We start from the raw sequence: 14,949 nt of genomic DNA on the forward strand, positions 1-14,949 counted from the left end.
CGCATCTGCATATACTATGTTTGCAGATGACAGAGGCACATTGTGGTAATGATGGCCAATTATTTGGAATTAGATTGAAGGGCACATACCATTAACTTTGCCTTGAGCTTTGAGTAGGTAAGTGTTATCTACTCACCTGCACGTCTACTTAAGTCATCATTTTGCTCAGAGCCCTGATGGTCTGTGCCATTAGCGTCTTCCTCTTCTTTAATCATCAATGAAGCATCTGGTACTACAACCATATCCTCTGCTGTGAAAACATACAAGAATTCTAACTTAAACACTTGAGGTTCAGTCAACATGTGTTTCGCCCTGTCAGGGGTAGTAAGCCTAGTGTCTATTCAAAGCGGCTGGAGTAAGTCGTAGTAGAAAAAAGACTTTCAATATCTTTAGGTTGGTTTAAGCTTGGTCCGGAGTCATGTAGTCTGTGGAACATCAGTGCAGAAGTATTTCCAACAGACCACAGTCTTTAATGTTCCAGATGAACATATCTGCCCATACCCAGGCATTAATTTATCCATCTCCCATGTGTAGTCATCTATCCACCCATACAGTGTTGTATCTACCCACACTCATCCATCGATTCATCCACCCACATATCCATCCATCCATTCATCTAACTGCTAGAGTGACTGTGCCTGCATAGTTTTTAAGTTGTATTTTCACTTTCCACATTGCAGCAGACGCAGACATATAATATAGCCGCTATTAACATCAACCCTTTTCAGAAATAAAGTTTTAAGTTTGCTAAACATGCATTGGGGAAGCACGCGTATGTTCTCTCTGCTGTCTTAAGAGGAATGAACATTGCGAGAAACCTGTGAGACTAACTCAGAATACAGAAGTGTAAAAAAGTGATCACAAAGTCTAAAGGAGAGGTGATACACACCAATTCACTGCCACTTTCACCCACCTATGCCCATGGGTCCATTCTCCCTCCTACATCAAAGGATCCTTTCATCCATCATTCTACTCGAGCATTCTGTGTATCCAACTATATGCCCACATCCATGTATGCCTGGATCTTCCAACCATGCGCAATACTCATTCAATCCAACCAACCAAACACATTCATCCTCTCATTCATGGTTGCCTCCTAGAAACCCAGCATCCACCTACACTAATCTTCTGACCCATTGAAAACACATTCACACACAGCTATACCTCCACTTAAAACCATGCAATGTATGAAGGGCGAGTGAATAATATCTTCTGAACAAGAGAAAGACAAAAGTAGAGTGCAAACAAGCAGAGAAAGATACTCACCTACACCTATCCATTCACTGGAGCCCAGGCATCCACCTGCCCATCAATCCAACCAGCTATCCCTCGGTCATTTACCCAAACATTTACATTCATTCTTCAATCTAGCCACAGCTATATAGGAATCCATTCACCTGAAGTTACCATTCATCCATCTACCCATACATTTATTTCTTTACCACACCTTAATCCATCCATCCATCCATCCATCCATCGTTGTACTCACATTCTGGAACACACCACATCCACAATCTTATTTTTTCATCCACTGTTTACCAGAAACCGACTAATGTTTCCCTCTTTCCATTCAAGGGCAACCCGATATAGAAAGGATTTAGTAAAGCTGTACTCGCAGATTTATTTTTTCATTTGGGCGCATATTTGTTTTTAAAATTTCCACATGATTATAAAAGTGACAGTCTACTGTTTCATTAAGTACTCCCTGAAGACCTTTTTGAATTACCAGATACGTCAATGAATAGGCAGTTAACATCCATAATATGCAACTGCATGGTTGAGAAATATCTTTACAGCTAAAAAAAACGTAATGTCAAACAACCCATAGCAATTTTGGGCGTGTTCCTTGACTATTTCTACCTTGGAAAGCTATTTACTCTTCGCCTTGCAGGAGTAAATCTACAACCGTTTCCAAGATGGAAATGGGATAAGGAACATTTTGAAAAAAGAAATCTCAAATTTGTGGGTGTGTACTTTCCAGATAAGGCCCACCATAGAATGCCCACTTGCAACCCTTAGAGATTTACTACAAGCAATGCACGTAATACTGGACTGATTACAAATGAGAGTACATCCTTTTACGAGTGAAAAATCCTCACATCTTTTTACAATTGTAATAACTCATTTTGTGAATAGCAAATATGGGTTTATACTGGTAGGCTTGTACGTGTGGGCATGTGCAGGTTCAACACAACGCAATGGGTTGGGTCCTCCAGGTGCTCTTGTCAATTAGACGAAGTGTCTTGTATGCTTGTTGGTGTACGCACATGGATTCCTGTATCTATTGATCAGTATGTGTAGAAGCCAGCAGGTAGGCAGTTTTGTGTCTCGTACATGTGTTTAAATGGTTGGGTGTGTGTTCATGAGATGTAGCTTTATTGTGTGTCTTTATAATTATAGGTACTATTGGTTTTGTCAATGCCTGCCTTACTATTAACATTTATGATTTGAGAGGCCGTAACTACCCAGGCATAAGTTTGAAAACATCAGGTCACTGGGAATTTACCTGAGCTGGGCTCAATGCAGATTTCATCAGCTTCCCGCAGATGACTTGCGACGGTCACAGCTGCCTCTTCCTGCATACTGGAACCATTATAAGCATTAGGAGAAGGGTATCCTGCAGAACAAGTTACAAATAATTGGGGTATTCAGAAAATATACAATCATTTTTTCATTCAGAAAACTTTATTTCGGTTCGATTAAACCATAAAAGCACATGTAATTTTCACAATTTACAGTATCAAGATATTGCATGTGAGCAGAAGTATACACTCATCTTATTGTCATGGAATTCATCATTTTTAAAATTCATCGTCATGGGAACAAATTTATAAGGTACAGGTTAAACCTTTTAATTAAATATAAGATTTAAAACAGTAAAATTCCCCTTAGTCTACATATCTCATAAAGATGGCGCAACCCAACACCACTAGAAATAACAAAGGTCTAGAACTTCAGCTTAACTTAATAATACTGGAGCTCTAAACTTTAGGGAGCAGCTTCCTACGAGTGTTCCACATTGAAAACAAAAACTTGGCTACAGCAGTCACAATAACTGGGTCAGTGTCTGACCTTAAGATCCTATAAAAAACAAGATAATTCCTAATGCCCATATTGTTACACAATTGGATAATCCAATTCTTCCTGATTACCTTATACGCCACACAGAAGAGAATAACATGAATTGCGGTTTCCTCTTCCTTTAGGCATCCAGGGCAAGGGCGAGTAGGACCTCTCGGCCACTTATCTGTGATTGCATTGAGTGGTAAAGTTCCATACCTAAAGGCATACGATAGGCTTGAAGTCCTTCGGAACCGGAACAATTTCATTAAATTATGCTCCTTTATCATATTCGCCAAGGTTTTCTTAGGGATAGCTTGGCAAGATTTCTCTGGATTGGACCATAGGCTATCCATACCCATCAGGCTAAAGGAGTGTCTTATATAGAATAGCCAAGGAATTCTCCGTGCCCCTAGGGTTGCCATAACCACCTTTAGTTCATCCCGGTAGTTAATCAGCTCTGGGGTGCTCCTTAGCCTCCGCCAGTAAAGTAATGGGCGGGAGGCAATTGCATCCGCAATTGGCCGAATATTTAGGTCCAGTCTTAGAGGCACTAAAGGTGTGTTTCTAGGAAGGCTCATGATTTGCCTAATGAAATTATTTTCAGTAGTTGTTAGATCATTCGATGTGGTGTGCCCCCATAGTTCTGTCCCGTAAAGTAATGCTGACCTTGCTTGAACTTTATAGATTTCTAGAGGAGGGCCTATAATTTTTTAAAACGCAATGTTTTTGGACCTTTAAAATACCCCCCACGGCCTGTGTAATTTTAAATTAGCTCTGGCCTTCTGGGGACCACACCCCATTTTGTCGTTCAAGGATAAACCCAGATAATCGAAGATGGGTACCCTTTCAAGGGGTCTACCCTCCATCGTCGGAATAGGGCAATTTGTGGTGCTGGCATTGAAGACCATATACTTAGTCTTGTTGATGTTAATAACTAGGTTCCTTTTCTTACAGAACTGGACGAACTGGTTTAACACCCGCTGCATACCTATAGCTGACTTTGAGAGCAGCAGGGTGTCGTCCGCAAACATAAGAGCGGGAAATCTTTGGGAGGTCTATATCCTTAATGGCAAGGAGATCTTCTATCAAGCCATTAAGGAAGAGGGAAAAGAGGGTCGGGCGAGTACAGCCCTGCCTCACCCCCTTCACAACCGGGAACGGAGCAGTCAGCTGGCCGTTCTTGCCATATCTGACTCTTGCAAAAGTCCTGTCGTGGAGTCTTTTTAACTGATAGCATAAGTATGGCAGAACCCCCATATCCAGCAATATACTCCATAGTTGCTTCCGGTCCAATATATCAAATGCTGATTTCAAGTCCACGAAAGTTAGATACAGACTACCCCCTTCCAGAACAATAGGCTTCCAGTGCAATATCTGGAGCCTAAATAGTTGATCTATTGTCGATGTTCTGGTCCGAAATCCCGCTTGAAGCGTAGTCAGAATGTTATTGTCGCTGATCCAGTCCTGCGGGCGTTGAAGTAGTATCCTTGCATAGATTTTTTGCTATACATCGATAAGGCTAATAGGCCTATAGTTAGCAGGTTCCAGCGGTGATCCCTTTTTAAAGATAGGAATAATCTCCGCTCCCATCCACGTACAAGGTAAAGATAGACCCTGGAAAATTGCATTAAATAATATTAAAAGATGGGGCGGAGCTTGCCAGCGTCGATGGCGGACGCTTGATTGTGGAGCTCCGCGCCATCGCCTACAATATTCGCTAATAATCCTTCCCAGACGAAGCCATTAAGCTAATAAACGGTGGCGATTTACGCTCGGAAGCCTCCGATGCCTGGAACGGGTGACCTCGGCGAGACCCGACCATCCGGAGCCTGAGGAATCAACATCTGACGCTCTGAGACATTAGGCCGCTGATCCGCGGTCTGGAGTAGAGAGCGGGCCGCTGTGCGTGAGTGGATGTGCGGCAGTGAAACGAAACATCCGCCTGGCGGGGAGACGGCACCCGCGGCGACCCGGGAGAGTGACCCCGACGCCCTGTAAGGGGACTACCCGAACTGTACCTCGACCACATTTGCTACTACCCTAGCCGGGGGGGGCGAAACTCGGACCCTAGAGAGGTACGCGCTAACGAGACTTTGGGAGACCTCGGAGGTACGCACGACTGGCGTCCCTCTGTCCTACCTCACCCATGTAGTGGTGCAGCGTGCTGGGGAAGTGGCAGATCCAAGACGGGATGCTTGCCTCGGCTTGATGCTGTGTAGACACGTACACTCCACTACTCTGGGCATACACTGAGTGGCATTGCTGTGTGACCGGCGAAAAGTGGAGACCCTGAGCGCTCAGCTCGACATTCCATTGCCACTGGAGTTGGTCTACTGAAATAGAGGGCCTACGGGGTAGGTGACCCCTTCTGCACTGTTCCTGTTGAGAGCAGATTGGAGGATCGGCCTGCTGCCCGGAGGCAGAGGACTCGGAGTGGGAATCCCCCTACACGGTGGAGACAGTACTACTGCTAACATTGGCAGACCAGCCTCGTGCCCCGGGCATGCTGCGACAGTGAAACCCTAGTTGACCTAGACTGACAAGAGGCTCCTGAGGCGGAAGCCGGGAGCGCGACAGCGCAAATTTTACTTTAAAAAAAAACTTGTGTGATATTGTGATACCTTGTTTTAAAACTGCACTGAATCCCTTGGCACCCCTTTGCACTTCCCTGAACAGCGGACCTAGCGCTGCTTCAGGCTAAATACTTGCAATTTTACTTTTAAAAAAACTTGTGTGATATTGTGATACCTTGTTTTTAAAACTGCACTGAATCCCTTGGCACCCCTTTGCACTTCCCTGAACAGCGGACCTAGCGCTGCTTCAGGCTAAATACTTGCAATTTTACTTTTAAAAAAACTTGTGTGATATTGTGATACCTTGTTTTTAAAACTGCACTGAATCCCTTGGCACCCCTTTGCACTTCCCTGAACAGCGGATCTAACGCTGCTTCAGGCTAAATACTTGCTCGCAGAGGCCATTAACAACAACGAGGGAGCCACGAGATACGCCCATCTCTGCTGGCCACGCCCCCCCCCCCCTAAACGCCCAGTCCAATCAACATAAATCATGTGTCTTGGTAGGAAGCGCAGCGGACGAGCGCAGCGGGTGCGACGATGGCGCGCCGAAGGCGCGCTTAAGGCAAGCTCGTCTGCGCTAGGCAGAGCGCAGAGCCAGACACTACCAACCAGATGCGCAAATACGCAAGGGACACCCTGCTCCACCTGAACAAAGAGGTACATGCCCTATGCCGACACTCTATCCCTGGGGATCACCCCCGCAACAGATGCTTTCACTGCCCGTACAAACTCAGTTTTACCGGCCCCGACAACCTTCATCACTTGAACATGCACATGGCCCTCATTAACTGTAGATCCCTCCCCAAGCACTCTCTGGAGATATATCATCTACTGGAAGACCACGATCTTGATTTTCTCTTCCTTACGGAAACTTGGCTAGGACCGAATTCAGACCCCGATATTGTCAACTCTCTACCCCAGGGCTTCCTTATCCACCACCTGGACCGCCCCAAGGGAACAGGCGGAGGTATCGCCATTATTTACAAAAACCACCTTTCCTGCCGTCTATTAGGCAGCCCTCTTCTAGACTGCGAAAGCGCCATGTTCTCTATTCAGGTCTCACCATGTAAAGCCTTTTCGGGCTTTCTCATCTACCGCCCTCCGGGGCCCTTGGGTCAATTCTGTGACTCCCTCACGGAGCATACATTCACTCTAGCCGCTACCTACCCTGAATGTCTGATCCTAGGAGACCTGAATATCCACTTTGACAAAAAGGAAGCCAAATCTGCCACCGACCTAATAGCAGATCTCGAATCTCTCCAGCTAAAACTACCTAGCCGCCTTCCTACCCACTCACAGGGACACTTGCTAGACCCTATTTTTTCCAACATCAATGACCTCACTGTCTTAGACCCCATCCCAATGCCCTGGACCGATCACTTCCTAGTGCCAATAAATTGGCAGCTACCTCCCACTCCTCGCCCCACTGCAAAACCCAACAAACCCACGCGATCCTGGTCCAAATTGGATGTAGATAATTGGAAACACCAGCTTGAATGTTCCCTCTCTGAACTTGATACGAACCCAATTCTCGCCGACGCAGAGTTTGCCAAATGGGTAGGAGACTCTCTGGACAAAGTACTCCCTAAAAATATTTCCAGCAACCCTCGGTGCAAAACCTCCTCCCCCTGGTTTACTAGCGAAATGCGGCTTCTAAAAAAAGCCTGTAAAAAAATCAGAAAGAGACTGGAGGAGAAATTTCGACGACGAGAAAAAAAATCGAATACAAAAAAACCCTCCTCAAATACAAAAAAGCACTTAAAACTGCTCAAATTAACTACTTTGAGGAGAAAATAAAATCCTCCACTAACTCATCGCGGGAGACATTTCAAATAGCTAAGAAACTTCTTAAAGTACCGGAGCCCCCTCCCTTGATCGAACCTTCAACTGCATGCTGCAATGAACTCGCAGAATTTTTTAATAAAAAAATTAACATTATCATCAACTCCCTTCCTCCGCTCACTCCAGACACCCACCTTACCTTATCTACGGCTACAGCAACTGTGGACCAGCTGTCAGACTTCACCCCCCTGACAACAGATACCATCATCCCCATACTGAACTCTTTCAAAAGTGTCTCCCCCACAGATCCGGCACCACTCAACATCCTAAAATTAGTCACACCCACCATTCTTCCCCACTTGGTTAAACTAATCAACAGCTCACTTACCAGCGGCACCGTCCCCCCAAGTTGGAAAAAAGCAATGGTGAAAGCACTGATTAAAAAACCGCACCTCGATCCTCTAGAACTGGGCAACTACAGACCGATCTCTCTGCTCCCAGGCATCAGTAAAATGGCGGAGAAGTACGTTAACCAAAGCCTCTCCTCCCACCTTGAAACTAAAGGTCTGCTTGAACCCTCCCAAACAGGATTTAGCCAAGGCCAGAGTACTGAAACTGCAATTGTGGCGGTAGTTGAGGAAGCAAGGAAAATCTTGGACACAGGAGGATCAGTGGCAGTGATCCTCCTGGACCTAAGCGCTGCCTTCGACACCGTCAACCACTCTACTCTGGTCCACAGACTCGGGGACCTTGGAATTGCAGGAACGGTCCTGACCTGGCTTAAATCCTTCCTAGAGAACAGATCTTTCCAGGTGGCAGACGGAAACTTCACATCCAAGTCTATGGCCATCGGATGTGGGGTCCCTCAGGGCTCCTCACTGAGCCCGACCCTTTTTAATGTATACATGTCCCCCCTTGAGAAAATCGTCGCCCCTTTTGGGATTAAGCTTCTAACATACGCCGACGACACTCAACTCGTGGTATCCCTCAGCCAGCAAGATCACTCTCTTCCCAACCTTCAAACCTGCCTCACCGAAATAACTAAGTGGATGAACTTTTCCCACCTCAAATTAAACAACGACAAAACGGAGATAATGATTCTAGGCAATAAATCTCTCTACAACCCCACTTCCCTATGGCCACCCATCATGGGCCCTCCCCCCGCCCCGAAACATGAAATTAAGAGCCTGGGCATATGGCTAGACGAAGGCCTCAACTTCTCGGCCCAAGCAAGGAAAACGGCGGGAACTTGCCATGGCCTCCTAAGATCAGCTAGAAAGGTCCTACCCCTTCTCCCCGCACATTCCCGCAAACTCCTAGTCCATGGCCTGGTGCTGTCCCGCCTGGACTACGGTAATGCCCTGTACCTGGGGGCCCCCAAAAAAGTACTGTCTAAACTTCAGACAGTACAAAACGCCGCAGCGCGCATTCTCACAGGAACCAACCGCCGCTGCTCAGCCAAACCTGCCCTAGCTGCTCTACACTGGCTCCCCGTCCAAGAACGAATAAAGTTCAAGGCTCTCTGTACCACCTACAAAATTCTCCACTGCAAGGCCCCTCCTATACTACAAAACCTGATCTCACCCCATACCACCACAAGAACTCTCCGCTCCTCCAACTGCAACCTAGCCTCCATACCCAGAATCAAGAAAGCTCGTTCAGGAGGGCGATTGTTCTCATACAACTCATCCAAACTCTGGAACACCCTTCCCCCTGACATCAGAGCCCAACCTAACCTGCTCTCATTCCGCAGAGCGCTCAAAACAAGCTATTCCCGTGAGACCCCCCCGCAGAAAGCTCTTGTCACTTAGCACTGGGACGCTCACGGGCAGCCATGCGCTCTAGAAATCTGTTAAATAAATAAATAAATAGTTCAGCGGTGGGTGTGGTCTGGCAAAAGGGGTTAGTGACTGGCCCCCCGAAGAGTGACTCACCCGACAGTGCGAGGAGCACGGCCCAACGGCATTTCAGCCCAAATCCGCAACATGGGCAAAGGGGACAAAACTCAAAGCAGGCTCCATTTTGAGACCCGCCGCACCAAGACCCCTGAGTCTCAGGAGATGGAACCCGAACCGCAGACAAGGGGTGCAGAGGACACGATTTACTCGGACATAAAAGCTTTACTAGTGACTATGGAGAAGGGCCTGCAAGATAGCATGGCGTCCATAGGCACCAAGATCGATGCCCTCACCTATCGTATGGACCGCATGTCAGAAAGGGTGGACAAGCACGCTGAACGCCTGGACATGTCGGAGAGGCGCCTGACCGAAGTGGAGGAAGCCCCGTCGGAACTAGACAAGGATCGTCAACAACTTGGCAGACTGCTGCAAGTCATACAAGATAAATCGGAAGATTTAGAAGCCCGCTCTCGGCGTTCGAACATACGAATTACAGGCATATCGGAGACGACACCAACTGGGAAAATGGAGCTGTTTGTGGAGCAACTACTGAAATCGCTACTGGGGGAGGACGCCTTTTCACCATTGTTCATAGTAGAGAGGGCGCACCGATCGCTGGGTCGTCGCCCGCGCCTGGGAGCTCCCCCGAGGCCAATCATCGCCAAGTTGTTAAATTACAGGGACAGAGACACGGCGTTGCGGATCGCCCGAGAGAAGAAGAAGCTACATTATGAAGGCGCAGACATCTCCTTATACCCGGACTTTACAGCGAAAGTGCAGGAAGAACGTAGGCACTTCGCTCCCTACAAGAAGCAGCTCCACGACCTCGGGTTGGACTACGCTATGCTTTATCCAGCGAAGTTGAGAATCAATCGTCAAGGCCCCTCCCACATTTTCACTGACCCTAAAGATCTCCAAAAAGCCTTGAAAGTGTGGTCAAAGGAGCATAGGAGTACCCCCGGAAGTCAAAACGACGGAGAGGGACACAGCAGCCGCCTGGAGGAACAAGATTAGGAGTGATGCCCACACCGTACATCATGCTGCTGGTTGGTCCTATGTAACTTGTATGACGCCTCAATTTGGATCTGGGGCCTGAAACCGGGCAGACATGGCCTTTGCGTGGGGGAACCACAAACACTTAGGACGTTCATGAGCGATTGGAAGACTCGAAAAACTGGTGGTTTTTCTTTGTCACTTATATTTGTCACTCAATGAGAATACACTGTGTGCGCCACGTTGACGCATACTTCATGTACGGTGGGTGCATGGGCCCCCGCCTGATGCAAGGCGGAGGGTGTGTGCACTGCAGTTTGAGTCAACTTAAGTGGTGCCATAGCTCAATCATGGCTTTCGTTGAAATGTTAACTTGTGGCGATGGTGTTAGGGGTGACACTGATGTTGGCACTTGCCAAAGGTACTATTTGATCTACTGGCAACCTTGGCCCTAGCGCTGTATGCACTAATGGTCCCCTTAGGGGGGGGGGGGTAACCTTTACATGCTAGGCCGAGTTGGGGTTGGTCTGCTGTGGGAGGGGGGTGGAGGAAGAAGACTTACTACTCAAGGGAATATGTTCCGAGCCACTCCAGACACTGGACTTGCGTTGCACACTTCAGCTTGGGGGGGTACATTCAGAGCACTTACTTGCACTACATCTACACTGCGTGCACAGACGGCGCTCCTCGATACTGCACACGCGATTGATACAGTTTATGGCAATGGCGGATAACATGGACGGTACACGTCCTCCTAGGCTTAGGGCACTCACGTGGAATGTGCGAGGTCTTAATGATCATAAAAAAGTGCGGAAAGTGCTAAGCTACCTGCAGCGCCATCGTATAGACCTAGCCTTGATTCAGGAGACTCACCTCCCCATTAATAGCAAGATGCTGAACTGTAGGGGTTTAAGAAAAAAATAATAATAATAATAATATTAAAAGATAGGGTATCCATACACCTGTTCTTCTCTGAAAAGGTCGCCAGGTATCTTATCTAGACCAGGTGCTTTATTCATTTGGAGCTTGGTTAAAGCAATCTGGACCTCAGCTGTTGTACATGGTGGTATACACCACGAGGGGTCTGAAGTTAAAAGGCTTGGTGGGGGTTCACTTGCCTCAGATGTTAAGTTTGAGTACAAGTCTTTGGGGGGGCCGTGGCCTGCTGAGCTCCGGAATGGCCGCTCTCGGAGTGCGCTCCGTGGGTAGGGCAGTAAATCCTAAATGTATCCTGCAATTCAGGTTCTAAACGGACTGCTAGGGGCATCTGGCAAAAGGGTGGAACGGCTGACACCACATCTCCGAAAATCCGACACGGCTGGATGTCCGGAGACCTGAACTGCAAGGGGGCCGACGGCGCAGCGGAGACTGGAGGTGATGGCAGTCCGGATAAAGTGACCAACTGAGCCCGGGGACGCACGGCCTGGAGCAGGCCGCACTGGAGGCAAAAATTCTCCCCGACTCGCAATGACTGCACTTTGGGGAAGCAAACCGCGAACCACGCACCTCCGAGCCCGACAGATCCTGTGCCCGGAACTCATCCGAGGGCTGTGGGGTCCCGAGCATGGCGAAACCGGTGAGGAGAGCCGGGCAAAAGCTGCGGCGGTGGGGGAGAGGAGCCCGGGACGCCGGGCTGCTCCAAGATCTGAAGTACCCTGTGTGCATCGCCATCACGCTGAGCTAATGTGAGTTGGCCAACACAGTGGTATTGAACATATTTAAAATTACACGCGCACCCCTACTTGCCCTGTAACTTTCCACATGCGTCAATGAGAGCCCGGACGCCCTGCTCTGCTGTGTAACCCCCGGCTTTTTTCAACTAACAGCGCGGCAATACAGGAGTGGACCCCGAGACCAGGCAAGTGACCTTACGTGGGGAAGTGGAGCGCCAGAGGCCTTGCACACTGTAACACGAGCCTGTCCACGACAAAATTTATATCAGCCCCAAACTCCGCGCTCCTGCGCATAAATTGTACGGCCTGCTGAAACTTTAGCACACTTCAACATAGCCAGCACGGTCGGCACTGCGATAGAATAAACCTGTAAGCTGCTCTAAGAGCTGAAGAACCCTGTGTGCATCGTCATCGCGCTGAGCTAATGCGAGTTGGCCAAAACAGTGGTATTGAACATATTTAAAATCACACGCGCACCCCTACTTGCCCTGTAACTTTCCACATGCGTCCGTGAGAGTCCGGACGCCCTGCTCTGCTGCGTGGCCACCGAATTTTCTTGATTAACAGCGAGTCAATTCAGGCGTAATCCCTGAGACCAGGCGAGTGAACTTGCGTGGGGAAGTGGAGCGCCAGAGGCCTTGCGCATTGTAACACAAACCTGCCCACGCAAAAATGTTATATCAGCCCCAAACTCCGCGCTCCTGCGCATAAATTGTATGGCCTGCTGAAACTTTAGCACACTTCAACATAGCCAGCACGGCAGACACTGCGATAGAATAAACCTGTATCGCTGGAGGGCGCGAACTTCCCAGCTAGCGGCCATCTTGAGCGCAGTACTGGATTCCTGCCTTCATCCTACGTCAACTGCGAATTTAGGCAAAGACCCCTCCCGGATAACCTCTACCCTGAAGCTGCTGAGAAGTAGACACATAAGGCGCTGAGTTGCACCCTGTCTTCAGGTTCATTCCGACTCCCAAAATGGGGAAAAATGACAATCGGCAGCCCAAGATTACGTTCGAGGGCGCGAAGAAGGGAAAGCAAGCGCCCCCGGGGGGAACTAGTGGAGGCTACGTAGGACATGGAGGGGGACGAACTGAGACCTGACCTGCGCACTCTGATGCTGGACATGCGCTCCAGCTTGCAGAACATCGAGGCCAAACTGGACAACATGACCTCCCAACTCAATGCAGGTCGACACTCATGAAACGCGACTTGACGCACTTGAGAACAGACACACGGAGTACCATGAATTCCAGGTAGAAACGAAGGAGCAATTGTTGAACATGGACAAGATGCTTGGCGTTATCAGGGCGAAGAACGAGGATTTGGAGGCGTGGTCGAGGCGCAATAATATTCGCATTACAGGTGTTCCTGAAACAACCGCTATATCGAAAATGGAAACCTACGTGACCGACCTCCGTCGGGAGCTTTTCGACCAACACCTATCCGCTGTCTTTGCTGTGGAAAGGGCACACCGGTCCCTGGGACAACGCCCAGCAGTTGGCCTTCCGCCCAGACCCATTATAGCAAGGCTGATTAACTATCAAGACCGCGACACCGTGCTACACAAGGCGCGGGAGAAAGGAAGCATTTCCCATCAAGGAAACACCCTCTCCTTTTACCCTGACTTACAGGCAGCATGGAGAGAGTTCATGCCCGCTAAGCGTCTATTACTACAAGCGCAAATTCCCTATTCCCCACTCTATCCAGCAAAGTTGAAAGTCTCCTTAGATGGCACACAGCACTTCTTCACTGATGCCAAGTTGGCCCTGAAATTCGCTAAGCACGTTGGTGGAAAATCAACCAAAACTCAGAGCATTCAGGACACTGCCTCGAGCGGCTAACTCAGTGACAATGATTGAAGATGGTATTGTATGAACTATAATGATATGTGTGTCACGCCCACTCTACGGGCTCAACTTGTATTTTTATTGGCGACACAATGCCGTTTAACAATACTAAGTTATGTGGTCCGGTCATATTTATGTTTAATGCTGGAGAGCCCTGGTTAGTTTGGAGAACCTGCAGTTTGCCCGACCACCCTGTATAAAGCAGGGTTGCTAGCCGGCAAAGTTGCGCCCCCATGGGAGAATTCCCAACCAACTTAATTTTATTCTGCTCTCTGTATGGAGTAATGTTCTAGGCTATGGTTTGGGTAATGAGGGGAGGGATTGTACACAACCTGATTGGGGGGGGTTGGTGGGGGAGGGGGGGGGGGGTTTGTTGGTTTAATGGTACGCACTGATTCACATGACGTATTCTCCGACTTAAATATTGGCACTACACATAACATGGTTACATGTGGGTACTGTGCGCACTCCACCTCACACTGTCTCTTGAGACACGCAAGATAACATATAATATCCTTACTTGGAACGTTAGAGGGCTAAACAATGGCAGGAAAGCCAGGCTTGTCCACGCCTACTTGACTAGACATGGCGTTGATATTTGTTTCCTGCAGGAGACGCACTTGAATGTTAAGCCTTCCCCAAAATTGAAGCACACTAGATGGTCGGAGGTACACTCTGCCATATATTCGAACTATGCAAGGGGTGTCGCAGTGCTCATCAGGAGAGGTTTGGACTGGTATGAAATGGAGGTATATACAGACACAGAGGGCAGATATGTTGTATTACATGGCCGGTTGGTTGGCAGACCTATTGTTTTTGCAGCGATCTATGGCCCAAACGTTGACTCCCCTGATTTTTTTTTCTCGAGAGGTATGGTCCAAGATAAATTCCACACAGTGTGCTACGATCGTTAATGCTGTGCTCAACCATGACCTTGATAGGAAGGGTTCCACAAGTCCACTACACTCACGAGCAGGCCAGGTGCTTCAGGATCTTATGGCTGAAGGTGAATTAATAGACATATGGAGAGATGGGCATCCCCAGCTGCAAGAAGGTACATGCTTCGCACCGCAACACGCTGCATGGTCGAGGCTGGACTACTGGTTGGTCTCTT

The 14,949-nt window shown here is 48.3% G+C and overlaps 1 protein-coding gene across 3 annotated transcripts in view; it reads right to left on the bottom strand.

Annotated features, from left to right (window-relative positions):
* The window catches only part of LOC144825008 (uncharacterized), a 329,870-nt gene that overhangs the window by 184,437 nt on the left and 130,484 nt on the right, over positions 1-14,949 (bottom strand). Inside the window, exons 4-5 of one of the 3 annotated variants that reach the window (XM_078683918.1) lie at positions 2,507-2,617; positions 137-247 (exon numbers count right to left, since the gene is read on the bottom strand). In XM_078683918.1, coding sequence (XP_078540044.1) covers positions 137-247; positions 2,507-2,617 — 222 coding nt within the window. Of the gene's footprint in view, positions 1-136; positions 251-2,506; positions 2,618-14,949 lie in introns of all 3 variants that reach the window. The other 2 variants (XM_078683920.1, XM_078683919.1) reach the window with 2 other exon arrangements.

Source organism: Lissotriton helveticus, chromosome 3_1, assembly GCF_964261635.1.
Source record: "Lissotriton helveticus chromosome 3_1, aLisHel1.1, whole genome shotgun sequence".
Classification (NCBI taxonomy): domain Eukaryota; kingdom Metazoa; phylum Chordata; class Amphibia; order Caudata; family Salamandridae; genus Lissotriton; species Lissotriton helveticus.